The sequence below is a fragment of the Phaenicophaeus curvirostris genome, chromosome 2 (genome assembly GCF_032191515.1).
Source record: "Phaenicophaeus curvirostris isolate KB17595 chromosome 2, BPBGC_Pcur_1.0, whole genome shotgun sequence".
Classification (NCBI taxonomy): Eukaryota; Metazoa; Chordata; class Aves; order Cuculiformes; family Cuculidae; genus Phaenicophaeus; species Phaenicophaeus curvirostris.
In genome coordinates, this window is record NC_091393.1 from 51,514,802 (window position 1) to 51,530,199 (window position 15,398).

The 15,398-nt window shown below is 38.9% G+C and overlaps 1 protein-coding gene across 1 annotated transcript; it reads left to right on the forward strand.

Moving 5' to 3' along the window:
• Nucleotides 1–4,659: 4,659 nt before the first annotated feature.
• On the forward strand, nt 4,660–15,315 carry LTV1 (LTV1 ribosome biogenesis factor). The gene is made up of 11 exons (XM_069852031.1): nt 4,660–4,742; nt 6,662–6,793; nt 7,283–7,471; nt 8,520–8,607; nt 9,520–9,640; nt 10,448–10,697; nt 11,416–11,543; nt 12,504–12,643; nt 12,933–12,985; nt 13,649–13,849; nt 14,543–15,315. Exons 1-11 carry the CDS (start codon nt 4,740–4,742, stop codon nt 14,654–14,656), a joined length of 1,419 nt encoding a protein of 472 aa, XP_069708132.1. The 5' UTR covers nt 4,660–4,739; the 3' UTR covers nt 14,657–15,315.
• The last annotated feature ends 83 nt before the right edge of the window (nt 15,316–15,398 follow it).

Genomic DNA, 15,398 nt, shown 5'->3' on the forward strand with positions numbered 1-15,398 from the left:
TATTGAGAACTATAAAAAGTGCATCTGAAATATTACCAACTTAGAATTGCTGGCATTTTAAAAGGTACTTTCCACTTATTTAATGACTCTGAAAAGACATGAGACCAGAGAAACAGTACCGAAAACATTTCAGCTTATGCAGTATTTTACATAAAAATTATAAAATCAAAGCATTTACTTATATTTTGTCAGCTTGATTTAGTGTGACTGAATATGATATCTATAAAGAACTGGCTGATTTCATACTGCATTTTACACAGGTATATTGATACCTGTGATTGTAAATAACTGGAATAATTACAAATTAATTATATCTGCTTCTTGGGGTTTTATCTGTACTGTAGTATATACCTATACATGTATATATACACACAGAAATATATATTCTAATACTGTCATCTGAAAAATGCAACATGCATTACCTTTTTTATACAACACATACACTATGCTTGTTTTATCATCTTTTCATTTAACAAGCAGAAAAAATGTATGCTGCCTAGTTGTACAGTACTGTAGGGTACTCTGCTGTGTACAGTTTCAAGTGCCTTAGACAGCTGTTTAGCTCTTTGAATTATAGATATATATATGAATAATTATATATAAAATATATATTAATACATGAAATTTTAAATGAAGAAAAATTTCTCAATAAAATTGTTCAGAAAATCTTTACAGAAAATACTTTGTTCTTGGATCTCTAGCAAGTACGTGGGCATGTATGATGGAGTTAACTTCAGAGTGCTAGTACTTGTTGGAAAGCAGCCTGTGCAGTCTGAATTAAAAGTCCCTCTGCATAGAAATGAGATAAAAGAGGGTTCCTGAAACCTTCCTTTGAATTTTGGAAGTCCTTCAAACACACCTGGTAGCTCTCTTCTAGGTGGTGCATTCATGCAAAGGTCTTTTCAAAGAGGTGATAGTTATTTTAAAAATACAAAGTTAATGTTGTAGCTCAGTGATTCAGAAACCAAATTTATGCTCCCAGTTTCCCTTTTTTTTTTTTAATCAGTAAGCAGTGCTTTTCACCAGTTTGTTTCATTGACAGCAGATTTGCCCCAGAATTGCACCTACTGCACGTGGACAAAACTGGGCTGCACAGCTCAGGGTTCAGTCTAGTCTGCAGTATTTTCTGAGTCTTTTAATTTTACAAAGTGACTGACAATAACTTTTGCTTTACACGTACTTCGTAAAAACCAAGACAAACAGTATTACTGTAAGTTTCCTCATGTAGAAAGCAAGTAGTTTATTACATCAAAGAAATGGGTGTCTCCAGCATATTATTTCTCAAGAGGTTGACTCAGTTGTAGAACCATTCCAATATTGACCATTCTTCTTCCTCAAGCCTAAGAGAAGTGGTTAGTGACCTCGGCACTTTTCCCCTCGGTCTCTGTACATGTTCTTTGCCGAGTTTAAACTGCAAGGTGTCTCAGCAGAGAATACAATTAGAGAGTACAGTGGGACGGATGGTCTTGTAAGGCTTAGATGAAATTAGGAGATGAAGCAGTTTCCATCTGAGAGACCCTCTCATACACATTTCACATACGTGTGATATTAAATTTTGAATTTTGATAGATCAGACATTGATTGGAAGTATCCATGTGTGTTAGTACTCACACATAGGTACCAACAAATGAGGCCATATGACGTTTATTATTGCTAATCTCCCACATTTAAGACTGATCTTAGGATTTATTACTCATTATCAATCTTCTGCGATAAGGGAGACTGTTGTTTTAATCACAGTGCGAACATATAATATAGGTCCTTCCCCTGAACACTTAGAATTTAAATAGGAAATACAGTGGGGTATGTGAGTTACTGCAAAACAGAAAAATCTGAGATATAAAATACTGAAGAGGTGAATTGAACTTACACGTATGAAACGGATGATTCATAACAGAGCTGAGAGCGACTTTTTCCTACTTCCAGACTGACATGATACTTCTAGACCAGATTTGGGGTATGCAGACAGACAGTGCTGCTGCTACTAGATAGGGGGTTTACCAAGCATAGGGCTCATCAGGTGTAATCCTGTTTAAGAAGTCTAAGTTCAAGTACTTCGTATCATACCATCTTCTAGGGATCAGATGAGTAATCTAATCTACTTAGGCCATGGAGAAATGCTAAGCAGTTTGATGATTCTGCTCTTAGTTTTGAAGTTACCTTGTGAAAAGCTAGCTCTGCTATTCCACCTCTCAGTGGGTTTGCAGTATAGATATACTACAGGAAGGGAGTTGCTCCCATTAAGTGCAGTCCTTAAAATCCCATTCACAGCATGCAGTCAAAACGTTGTCAAATTTCCTGGCTCCTGTGCACTACAACCTTCAGGTGGCTGACTGTAACAAGATACCCACCATGTACTTTTAGGAAGCAAAAGGAAAGGGAGGTCTAGCCTTTGTGCAGATACATGCAGGGATAATTTGAATACTCTGATTGCAGGAGTCATCTCAGCTGATGGAGCAGATCAGGCTAATTTGTGCACTTCCATGAGAGTGATGGGATGAAACTTGATGGTAAAAATGCAAGACTTCAGAAAACAGTAGCCAGAAGGCTGAAAATCTGGACTTTGGAGCTCCAGTGACACCTACTGAAATACAATGAAATCTACTCAAATCTGATTAAAGCTAACATTTTAAGGTATGTATACATATATATAACTGTGTGCATATGCACAGATATTATGTGGATATTTTTTTCTTTATTTTCTGCAACATTTCCATGGTTGCTATTGTTTTCATTGTCTATATGCACATGGAAGCAACTGCTCCCTTCTATGCTTTACACTCTCTTTTTGAAATGTAACAAAATGGTTTTACATCATTTTTCTAAAATACTGAGCATAGGTTTTTTTCTTAGCAAGGAGGTATATCTGTCCATGTGTTTCTGCACTAGCACATTATGTGACAGAGGCATTGTTTATACAGCCAGAGTGTCATAACATAGGAATAAGAACTCATATATGGCAAAACAGTGTTAATATGAATTATTTACACCAGAGCCTGCAAATTCAACCTAGATATTAGCTTGTGGGTCAGAGCGCCCTGCAGAACAGCTGGTTGAAGAGGCTCTTTCTGCCAGGCCAGCAGGAGGGTACTGCTGTGCCTCCTGTCACACACAGGTTCCTTACCATGGTTCATTGTATTTTATTGTAGTGCCTGAGTGCTCAGTGTGGGAAGTGACACAACCAATGTCTGTCACATAAACTTCTCTCATCTCCACCACCGGGAGCGGAGAGGCACACAGCAGCCAGCCCCACTGCCATGGGACATCCTGGGGATGCTCAGCCTGTGTGGAGCCAGAGGAAGGGTTCTGTGTTGCTCTCAGGAGTGACACACAATATCAAATTGGGTGGAAGTGTTGATCTGCTTGAGGGCAAGAAGGCTCAGCAGAGGGATCTGGACATGCTGAAATTGATGGGATAAGGCCAATCGTATGAGATTCAATAAGGCTCTTGCAGTTCAGCCACAACAACCCCATGCAGTGCTTGGGGAAGTATGGCTGGTGCAAAAAGGACCTAGGATGCTGGCTGATAGACGGCTGAACGTGAGCCAGCAGTGTGCCCAGGCGCCCAAGAGAGCCAAGAGCATTCTGGCTTGTATGAAAAATGGTGTGACCGCAGGAGCAGGGAAGTGATTTTTGTCCCTCTCTTGCCATTGGTGAGGCCACATCTTCAGTACTATGTTCACTTTTGGGTCACTGAGTACAAGGAAGACAGAGTTGCTGGAGCATGTCCAAAGAAGGGCAACAAAGCTGGTGAAGGGTTTGGAGAACAAGTTTTATGAGGAGCAGCTGAGGCAACTGGGATTGTTTAGCCTGGAGAGGAGAAGGCTGAGGGGAGACCGTATGGCTTTCTACAACTACCTGGAAAAAGTTTGTAGTGAGGTGGTGCTTGTCTCCTCTCCCAGGTAACAAGTGATAGGGAGAGAGGGAATGGCATTAAGTTGCACCAGGGAAGTTTTAGCCTGGATATTAGGAAAAACTTCCTTACTGAAAAAGTGGTGGGCACTGGAACAGGCTGCCCAGGGGGGTGGTTGAGTCACCTTCCCTGGAGGTGTTTAAAAGACAGATGCTGAGGGACGTGGTTTAGCGGCAGCTAGGAATGGTTGGACTCGATGATCCAAAGCAGCCTTTTCTTTTCCAGCCTGGTGAGCCCACGGTCCCGTGGCGGCCGCGGGGCTCCGCGGTGCCCGCCCACAGCGCGAGGCAGGAGGGCCCGGGGGGGCTGGCAGCCACGGGCCGAGAGGCGGGGAGGCCGCCGGCGAGGGGCTCCCCGCCCTCAGAGCCGCCCCGGCCCCTCGTGTCGCGCCGTGCTCGACACCCACTGCTCGGGGCTCCGAACACAAAGGCCACGCCCCTTCCCCGGAGAGCTCCGCCCTCCCCGCCCATTGCGCATGCGCCTCGCCCTTCGGCCCCGCCGCTGCGGCCCGCTGGCGGGCCGAACCATTCTCCGCTAGTTTTAAGGGGGGAAGAACTGGGAAAAATATGCCTGTGAAGGATGAGAGGGATTACCCTGCTTGCGTTCTCGGAGACTCCGTTTTATTAAAATACTATTTCAGTGTCAGAAAAAAAATCACGTTGTTTTTGTTACTGGGGCAAACTTAAAAAGAAAGCGTGCGGAATGGCCTGTCCCGAACCCCCCCGTATCCCCCCCGCCGCCGGCCAGTGGTTTATCCCAAGATGGAGGGCGCAGCTCGGAGGTCGTGAGAGTGGGGTCCACGTGAGCGCGAGGGGGAGCGGCCGCCATGGTGAGGAGGGAGAGGAAGAGAGGGAGGAGGAGGAATTGGAGAAAGAAGGGGGATGAGGGTAGGGGGCGAGAGCCGTCGTGTCCCTCCGTTCTTCGGCAGCTTCCCTACCCGGCTTCCACCCTGCCCGACCACCGGCCTGGCCTGGCCTGGGCCACCCATCGCCAGCAAGTCGCCCGGCTTCCAAAAATATAGTCCTTGTGGTGCCTTTTTAGGGTTGCTCTACGCACAAGGTGAGGAGAGGCTGGGAGAGTTGGAGTTGTTCAGCTTGGAGAGAAGAAGACTCCGAGGAGAACTTATTGCGGCCTTTCGGTACTTGAAGCAGGTTTATAAGAAAGCTGGAGGAAAAGTTTTTTAGCCCGGTCTGTAGCGATAGGGCAAGAGGTAATGATTTTAAACTAAAAGAAGACAAGTTTAGACTAGATATTAGGAAGAAACTTTTCACGCTGAGGATGGTGAAACACTGGAACAGGCTGCCCAGAGAGGTGGTAGATGCCTTATCCTTGGAAATACTTGGGGTCAGGTTGGACAGGGCTCTGAGCAACCTGATCTAGCTGAAGGTGTCGCTGCTCACTGCACTGGGGTTGGATTAGATGACCGCAATGGTCTCTTCTAGCCCAAGCTGTTGTATAATTCTAAGATTTAAAATTGCAGTTTGGGGGTTTTAACTCAAAACATGGTGGTGGTTTTTGTGCTCTGAACTTTGGTGTGCCCTAGTGTGTCATGTTGTATACTTAAAGTTACTGGATGAAGCAGATAACTTAAGAGCTGTAGTTTCCAAGTTGTATGTATCTGCTACTAACACATTTTCATAGGTAAGTATAGAGTCATGGAATCATAGAATGGTTTGAGTTGGAAGGAACCTGTAACATTCCAACCCTCCTGCCGTGGACAGAGATACCTTCCATTAGATTAAGTTGCACAAAGTCTCATCCAGCCTGACCTTGAATGCTTCCAGGGATGGGGCATGCAAAACTTCCTTGGGCAGCCTGTTTCAGTACCTCACCACTCTCACAGTAAGAAATTTCTTCCTAATATCTAATATAAACCTCCTCTCTTTCAGCTTAAAAAACATGACTTCTCGTTCTGTCACTACACTCCTTGATAAAGAGCCTCTCCCCAGCTTTCCTGTAGGCCCCCTTTAAGTACTGGAAGTCTGCTATAAGGTCTCCCCAGAGCCTTCTCTTCTCCAGGCTGAATAACCCCAACTTTCTCAGGCTGTCCTCATAGCTGAGGTGCTCCAGCCCTCTGATCATCTACGTGGCCCTCCTTTGGACTTACTCTAACAGATCCATATCCTCTCTGTGTGAAAGTAAAGTTGAAAATTTTGATAAAAGTATTTCCTCAAGTTGGATGTGCTAACTTACAGAAAAGGCTTTCTTCCAGATAAGAATTCTTCAGATTTTTATTGATCCAGAATGTAGATATATTTTTGATGTTAGAGCTATGTCTGTGTAATGGTGCAGTTCATAGCTTTCATGGATGTTCTTGAATTACTGGTGTAAACAATTTTCAAGAAGCTAGGTGTGTATAGATTAATTTCCTTGTATTAGCTTCCTGTGTTTCTTGGATGAAATTTATGCCAGATTTGACACAGTGTTTAGAAAGTAGTTACTTGAAAATTGCTTTCTAGGTAATATGTTAATGTGTATCTTTTATAATCAAATATTTATTTTACTGTTGTATTGCGATTTTGCAGCTGAATACATCAGCATATACTATTAGAACACATGAAATGGCTGTTGTGCTTGGAGTGAGAAGAGTTAAGCTACCATTAGTGTCTTTTTGCTTTGTCTTTAAGTACATGCTTATAAGACATTGTCCTAAAAGGAGTGCAGTAGCATGTTCCAGGCAAAGGATTTTTTTAGGTGCATTTAATATTTCATTTTTTTATTAATGATTAACCAAATGTCCTTTTGCAGCCTCACAAGAAAAAGAAACCCTTCATAGAGAAGAAAAAAGCAGTAACATTTCACTTGGTGCACAGAAGTCAGAGGGATCCACTTGCCGCTGATGATACTGCACCCCAGAGAGTTCTACTGCCGGCACAGAAAGTAAATACTCACTTTCAATATTGAGTTCATTCACATAAGTAAAACTGCAGAAGAGAAAAGTGGCTATGCAATTGTACAATTAAAAAACATAGCCTGAGAGAAGGTAGTTATAGTCCAGCTTATTATAAAGAAGGAAACTTGATAGTTGTGAGCTACTACCTGATGTGTTGAAGAATGACTGACTAGCTATAGGGAGATAAACGTATTTAAAAAATAGCAAAGATTGCCTGACCCACCTTGGAAAAAAACATGCTTTGCTAGTTAGGCCATTAATGGAAAAAGCTGTTTAAGGTCTTTCTCAGACAGCACCCCAACACTGAACCAGATGATTGCAGTGTTCTAGTTGGCTCTACCTTAGAGTAATGAGTGGAGACAGGACTAGAAGGACTTAGAATTCAGGCATTCTCAATAGATGAGTTACTTTTCATTTTGCTAGTAAGTTTTAAATTGACTTAAGTAACTAAATGTATTTCTGTTTACATTTCCAAGGGCCATGAGGAGCAAAGGAGGGAAGAGCAGCGGAAGTATGGAGTCTTCTTTGATGATGACTATGACTATTTGCAGCATCTAAAAGAAGCCTCTGGTCCCTCTGAGCTTGTCCCTTCTGTGCGTGGACAGCAAAGCAAAATTGTTGTCACGAATGAGGGGCACATAGAGGACGAAATTGAGCGAATTCCAGTGAGTAGTATTTATGCTAATAATAGTCTAATACTGTGCTTTGGATTTTAGCGTCCTGTAGATACATTGACCATATTCAAAATGTGTTGTTGTGACTGTGACATGTATGTGTGTGTATATATACATATATATATAGGATCTGTTCGACACCCAATCAGGCTTTCCTACAAATAAAAACAGAATTCAACAAGCCGAAGCTTATTGATGAACGGTATTTTGGTAGTGCAGCATTAGAACACTTGAGTACCCATGACAAGCTTTTCTTGACATAGATGGCTTACAAAGCTATTTGTTTGAACAAGTCATGCTCTCCTGGAGTTAGCATTTGGTTGTAAAATTTTTAGAGTTTTTGAATGCTCTGGGAGCTGTACCACATTGCATTAACAATGCAGCATGTTTTTAAAGTGGAATATAACAGAACCCAGGGAAAATAAAACCAAACTTTCGAATTGCTGGCTTAATTTGTGGAATTCAGTGATGCTACATCATTTTAGAATGGAAAATCAATATGTAATTTCAGCAATGAAGTACCCAGTTGCCAGTCAGTCCCTTTTAATCAAGGGAGTCTGGTTTACCCAAGTAGTGTAATTTTAGTTACCACCAATTTTCTTAGCCATAAATAGCTTTCAGGTGCAGTTTGGTGATACTGCCTAAGATTTAAAGTTATTGTAGATGTGCACGTTAGTAAGCTTTTAATAAGGTGTTCAATAAAGGGGTAATTTCAAATGTGTGTTAGTGATGTTGAAACAAAAAAATATTACAAATTTCATTGTGCTACTGTACAACCATTCTATAAAAGCTTCAGAAATTAAAAAATACTGTCTCTCTGCCTGGAAAATGTTATCAGAATTAATACTTCCAACAGTTTACCTAGCTTTCATTCCATGACTTTGAAAATTTGCTACCAGTAAAGTAGAACTTGTCTTAACATTTCAGTAGTACACTCAGACTTTCTTTTGGTCACATGATTATCTGCACATTATTTTATGTGACCTTCGGTGAGAAACTAAGAACAAATATGATGGTTTTTTTCTGTTTCTTTTTTAAGGCTCCATCTATTAAGTTACCTTCCTCGGTATTTGCCACAGAGTTTGAAGAGGATGTGGGCTTGTTAAATAAAGCTGCTCCTGTTTCAGGTATCATTAAGTTTTTTGCTTTTCTGTAACATGAGTTGCTGTCTAGGAACTAGATGGTAATTATGGCTTCAATTACACTGTTATTTTTGGTTTGGAACAGGCTCAGTAGCAGACATAAAGAATGATCTATGAGACCTATGTTTCAATTTGACACCTATTTCCATAATTCACTAATAACAGCTTTTTATCTTTGCTGGAGGTGGACAATCCATGGGCTCTTACTATTGTGTGGCAAATAGAAATTAATATCAGGGAAAACCTGTAGAAAATACTCTTGATCTGTTACTCCCAACTCCAATTTGTTTGAATCCAAATCCAGAACTGAATTTTCAGTCTCAAAATTTCTGTTCTTTTCAAATGCAGAGTGGTGTTTACTTTCCTTGGTTAGTATTGTTTCAGTGCTACAAGCTGCACTTTTGTTGTGTATCTGGTTTTTGCACTGAACGTTTCCCTTGAAGCTGTCTTAGTATTTTGTAACAGGAATTAATTGTGGTAGTTCTGTCTGTCCTAGCAGAAGGATGCTAAAGACGTTTCTGTTAATTGCAGTAGAGAAACACTTTCTGACCTTATGCAATGTAGGGAGTTTTAGGGTGTGAGAGCTAGGGTTGATTGATATACGGTTCTCTAACTTGCTGTCTTTTCCTCTACAATGCTCTTAAGTAAAATATCTTAAAATACTTTTTTGGAAGCTTAAGACCTCTGCGTGATGAGGAAAATTGACAAGATGCTGGTGACTTGCCCTGGCTTGTATCAAATCTACAAATATTATTGAGGAATTTTGTGATTCGTAGGTTTAATCTTGCCTTGGCGCAAATTAACAGTCTAGTTGAAGTAGTTTTTATCTAGGAAAGTAGCTTCATAATGTCAGAGAAACTTACATATTTATGTTGGTTTTTTTGTTTAACTTTCTAGGACCACGGCTAGATTTTGACCCTGATATTGTTGCAGCTCTTGATGATGATTTTGACTTTGACAATCCAGAAAACATTCTGGAAGATGATTTTGTTCTACAAGCAAACGAACTACAGAAAGGGTACATAGAGCTTTGTAGAGCATTGCAAATATGTACACATTTATAAAATGTAAATAGGAGTGGTGCTATTTGTCATTTCACATGGTGGTGTTGTAGGAAACAAGCGTAGCTTAAGATTTCAAGTGGAATACTTATGTCTGTTAAAGGAAAAAAGTACTACGTTGTGTTATGTGGATAGTAGCTTTCAAAATCAAATTTTTGTGTGTTATCCAAGAGTTGGGTTTCATTTATTACTTTGAGCTCATGGATTATATGCATGTTTTTACATATGCAGTGTATGGAATAGTAGGATTCTTAAACTTTTTAAAACATTACCATCTATCACATTTGAAATATATCATTAACAATATTGATGAACTCTAACGGGTGCTTCTAGTACCTTTACAGATGCTTTATGTGATACTGCATATTATTTCTTTAGATTTTGGTATCCTTCTCATTGTTTTATGAACAATGGGAAGTTTTGCTAGCTTTACTATTCTAGAATGCAGCTATTATTTTTCTTTTTCTGCTTTGACATGTATGGCTGAATGTGAATGTAACCTCACTGTTAGTGCACGGATCTGTGATCCAGCTGTCAGGAGCAATGTTTCCAGCTTTGAGAGGAAACTAATATTATGCTGACTTTGGCAACACTGTTGTTGCTATATTTGTTTTTCTTTTACTGGCTTGAAAATGGTCACTTTTTATCTTTGTCTCTCGAGCTTTAAATCTATTATTGCCACATTGTTTAAAATAACCCAAAGCTAGTCAGAGCTGTGGAAAAGATCGTGAATTATTCTAAAACTGATCTCTACTTCTGTTCAGGGGATCAGATGCTGAGGATGAAGATGAATGGGAAGATGTGGAGGACGATAGTGATGGAGAGGATAGTTGCAGTAATGATAAAGACTATGATTCAGAAGGTCCTTTGTCAGATGATGGGGTTAATGGGCACACAAAAGAATTTCTTTTTCTGCAAGAAGAAACCAGGAGTCGTTTCACAGAATATTCTATGACATCTTCAGTAATGAGGAGGAACGAGCAGTTAACACTGTTGGATGACAGATTTGAGAAGGTGAGGTAGCTCAAGAATATAACTGTTAAACATAAGGGTGTAATGTGGCTTTGTCTTTTGGGTCATCTCATAAGGTGGTGTCCTATATGCCTGTGCAAATTCTTACTGCCTTCAGTAGTCAGGGTGTTAAATATCTGTTCCTTGCGCATATTCCTCATTTAATATTGTGTTCATAGAGGCTTGTGTTAAATATTTATAGTGTTAATTGCTGTTAAAAGGCCTAACACTGATACAGTTAAACAAATTATTCCAGTCACTCTAATGAACATTTGTGGCTGGTGTCCACACCTCTGTCTGAGAAGCTTAGTTCAACCCAGCAAATCATGTACAAGTGCTTGGTAAGGACTTGCATCTTTCACCCTTTCCCCCATTGTGCCAAGGGAAAATGAAATGTTCATGAAATTATGTCAGAGCAGTGGAAATATGGTATAACTTTTGTCCTGAGCAGTGATGAGCTTTTTAACGTTCAGACTGCAATAATGCCTCTGAATTAGAAACATATACCAGAAGCTGATTTATTTGTTATTAAAAGATACCTTTTTGACTCCCATGCTGAAACGATACTGACAGTAAGGCCGAAATCCTACTGCATATGTGTTTAGCAGTTGTTCAGCAAATGGCAGGAGAGAGGAAAAAGGGGCAAACAGAAAGAAATACATAGATCTTATAAGCTATCATAAAGTTGCGCAACAAATGCTATCTACTTTCTTTGTTTTAGTTCTATGAACAATTTGATGAAGATGAAATTGGAGCCTTGGATAATGTGGAGCTAGAAGGCTATATTAACACGGACAATGCTAGGTTGCAGGAAGTCCTGAATGATTACTACAAAGAGAAAGCAAAGAAGTATGTATTCCCATAAGTTTTACTTAACATAAGTAGTTATGTTATCCTGTGTTTACACTGAAAGTCTGGGCATGTTGTTTCCAGTGCATGTACTCAGAGATGACATCCCATAATAAAACCATCTACGTATGAGTATTATCCATTTTTTTTACATTGGTGAATGTCGATCTTAACCTATGAGATGATGAAATTATGTGGAGGCATTTTTTTTAATGTGAAATTATGTTCCTTTTGTATAATTGTATTGACTTTAGTTTAAGTAGTATCTTGAGGCATTCTTCCTTTCTCATTTTAGGGTAACTTACTTTTCTCCTTATACCTTTACTTTTGTTTTTAACAGACTCTGTAGCCAAGTATGTTCTGTCCTGCTAGTATGCAGCTGATTCCACTAGTTACATGAAAATAAATACTCGGGCAACTGTTGCATAGGTACCACTGTTTTGAGCACTGCAAAAATCAGTGCCTATAAAGCAACCCTGTGTCAATGTAAGACTGAGTTTCCACAGTGTATTCACGTTGTCTTAAAGCAGGTGATATTACCCCAAAGTTACATGGCTAAATGTTCTTGTGTTAGTCTTGCGTTTCCCAATTGAAAGGTAGAATATGTGTCCATTGTAATGAAAGATGACTGGTTAGTAGCAGAGTACATAATAACCTCTAGAGCTGCCTTGCTTCTGGACTAAAATGTGTATCCTCTTCTCTTCCTGCCCTCCAGTCACGAATTTTGTATACCAGATACTTTTGAAATGCAGACATACTTCTTTTATTCAACTATGTCTCTTGTCCTAATGTTGTAGCTTATTATGGGGGTGTTTATTTAAGGAAACATTTTTTCACTGCATGTTTCATTGGGAATAATTTTTCTTGGTTTGGGGTTTCGCTGAGCAGAGACTGGGTTTACATAATTACTCATTTTCAAAAGATAAACATTATTTTTTTCTTCTCTGAACTTCTTCAAAGTTGTGTAAAATTGGATGCTCTTGAGCCCTGTGAAGATGTAGATTCTCCTGTGAATGAAGAAAGTGAAGAAGAAAAGGAAGAAATAGTAGCTGTAGTTATTGAGGAACCAAAAGAAAAGTGGGATTGTGAATCCATTTTGAGTAAGTAGTTTGCACTTTGCTTGTTTATTCCTTGGATTTCAAAGTGAATTATAGGTGATCTCAGAACTTTTCTAGCAGTGCCTTAGGTAAAATGGTTTGTGCTTCAGGAGCACAACAGCAGAAATTCTTGCTAGGTAAGATTATTGCTTTTCTGTGGATAACTTATTTCTTGAAATTTTGTATCTTCAAAGACTTAGTAGTACACTTCGTAATAAATTTACATAATTTCTATTTGCAAGTCTTTCTTCATGGCTTTTTCTCTATTTTTTTTTTCTTCTTTGTGACCCAGGTACTTATTCAAACTTGTATAATCACCCAACACTTATTAAGGAGCCATCAAAGGTAAAATCATTAAACTTATTCTGCCTTGCCTGGAAAACTTAAGACAAAAATGATTGTTTTCTCAATGGGTATCTGTTTTTAAAAGAATGAGGGAGCAGAAAAAAAGGTTTAGGGAGGGTGTTAGCTTCTGGTAGTAATTCTTCACTGAAGAAAGGATTGGATATTATATTTTCTAGTAGAAGGAAGATTGAGTAAATTCAAAGTTTATGTAATAGTTAGGCAGAAACATAGACAGCTAGGAATTTAGTTTCTTATCCTATTTCCCTTCTACAGTTTGAAACGATTGATTCCAGTTCTTTGGCCTTCCAGACTTTCCCCATCATTAAAGCACAGCTTGATGTTCCAGATGTGTGAGCTTTTGAAAGGAAACCTTTTTCTTGAATGCTTATAAAGTAACATTAAGGGTTGTTTTTCAGTAATGTTTAAATAAAAGGGAGAAACATTTTCTTGATCTGAGAGGCCAGATTCTGCTTGGACGTGTGGTTGATGTCTTACTTGAGGATTAATGTTTATTTTTCTGAGGGAAGAAAATAGTATGAGGAAACTTAGATGTTTATTACTGTTAAATCTGAATATAATTTTTTATACTGATAAAGCAGTGCAATGTGCCCTCTTTGGAGAGGAAGCTAGGGACCATTAATACATATGTATTCTCTACTTTAGCCCAAACCAATAAAAATTTCCCAGAAGACTGGAATTCCCCTGCATATCTTGCCTCAGAAAGGTCTTACTGCCAAACAGATCGAACGCATGCAAATGATTAATAGTAGTGACCTGCCAAGAGCATCAACACAGCCCCGTTCCAAAGACGAGAGCAAAGAGGATCGCAAAGCTAGAAAACAGGCGATAAAGGAGGAGCGAAAGGTACACCTTATTTAAAATATAACCCTGTAAAACCATGTTATATAATCTGAATACTGTCTTACAAACTTTATGGAAATTAATGGGAAAAACTTGCTCGTCTCCAAGGACTTCCTTAAAAAAGGAAGTTTTTGTTGCTTTATAAAACAAAAAGTTTTTTTTTCTTTTTATTTTTATTGCTTTTTGCTATTGTTTTATTTTATTTTTTATTGCTTCCTTAAAAAAATTCTATGGGAAAGAATGCTACCCTTATCGTTTTGTCATCCTAATTTCCTATATGATAATCTTGGTCTGTTATTGTGGCCAATGTTACTTGTATAACTTGGGAGAGAGCCCTCCTAATTCATTAATATCTGGGAAGGCAAAGAAAATTATGATGTTTCAGATCACATGAAGTGAAAAGTCTCTGAAAGAAATGTGGAAAATCTAATTGGCCACAATGACATACTGGTTGTTTTATTTAGGACCAGAAATTTCCTGTGGCAAATTGTTAGAAGCTTCAGCATGTTAGAAGCTTTGGCTGATTAAAGGTGATAATCCTGGTGGTACACATATTTATGGCACTAATTATTAGTATTCAAATTAATAATAATATTGTGCCGATTGTTGCTGTTTTCATGATCCAGAACTGTTAATTAGAACGGTTTCCTTTTACATGTTATGCCTACTGTGTAAATTTGTTATTTGTATGCACAGGAACGCAGAATGGAGAAGAAAGCCAATAAGTTAGCCTTCAAGCTGGAAAAAACAAGGCAAGAAAAAGAGTTACTCAATCTGAAACAAAACGTTCAAGGTCTGAAGCTGTCTTGATGCCACCAAAGAACTTATTGTGGACACATCCTCAAGTTTTCATTTTTATTGAAAAGGAAACTGCTCACTCATGCCTTTGCCAGTCGGGCACAAAGGGACTTATTCAGATATTATGGTAACAAGAGTTAGTAACTTGTTTTTTCTGAATTGAGGTTATATAGAAAACAATGTATTAGTGATATCTGTTCTGTCACGAACATGACAACTGTTTCAAAGTTTCATTGCAGTAGAATTGTATTAAAAGTGTTAAAAGAAGTATTTTTCTTACAAGCCATTGCTGGACAAAATTTTATATATATATATATATATAGTTGTTGAATGTATTCAACGAATCAGCAGAATACTACAGATTTGATCTGATTAGGTTCTATTAAATTATTTCAGTTTACAAAGCAATATTTCCATTTACGTATCCTCTCCCTCATACTGATGATTACGTATATTGCCTTGATATAGCACAGTTTTGTAAATCAAGGAGTTTTCACCCACTTCTTAGGTTTTTTTCTGGGTTGGTTATTTATTGTTTGGGTACTATTATGAAAGATGTAAAATCATGTTTTGTAAACAGAGGTGTCTGAAAAGCTGTTGTGTAGGTAGACGTCCCTGTTACCTAACCCGAGTTTTACATTTCTTAGCAAATAAAATCTGTCACGAGTGTTGCAGTTGTCGGTGACCCTTACTGTGGCCTTTCAAATCAGCTTTGCTGATAGTACTCAGTCTGAGTAGTATGTCAAGCAAACCA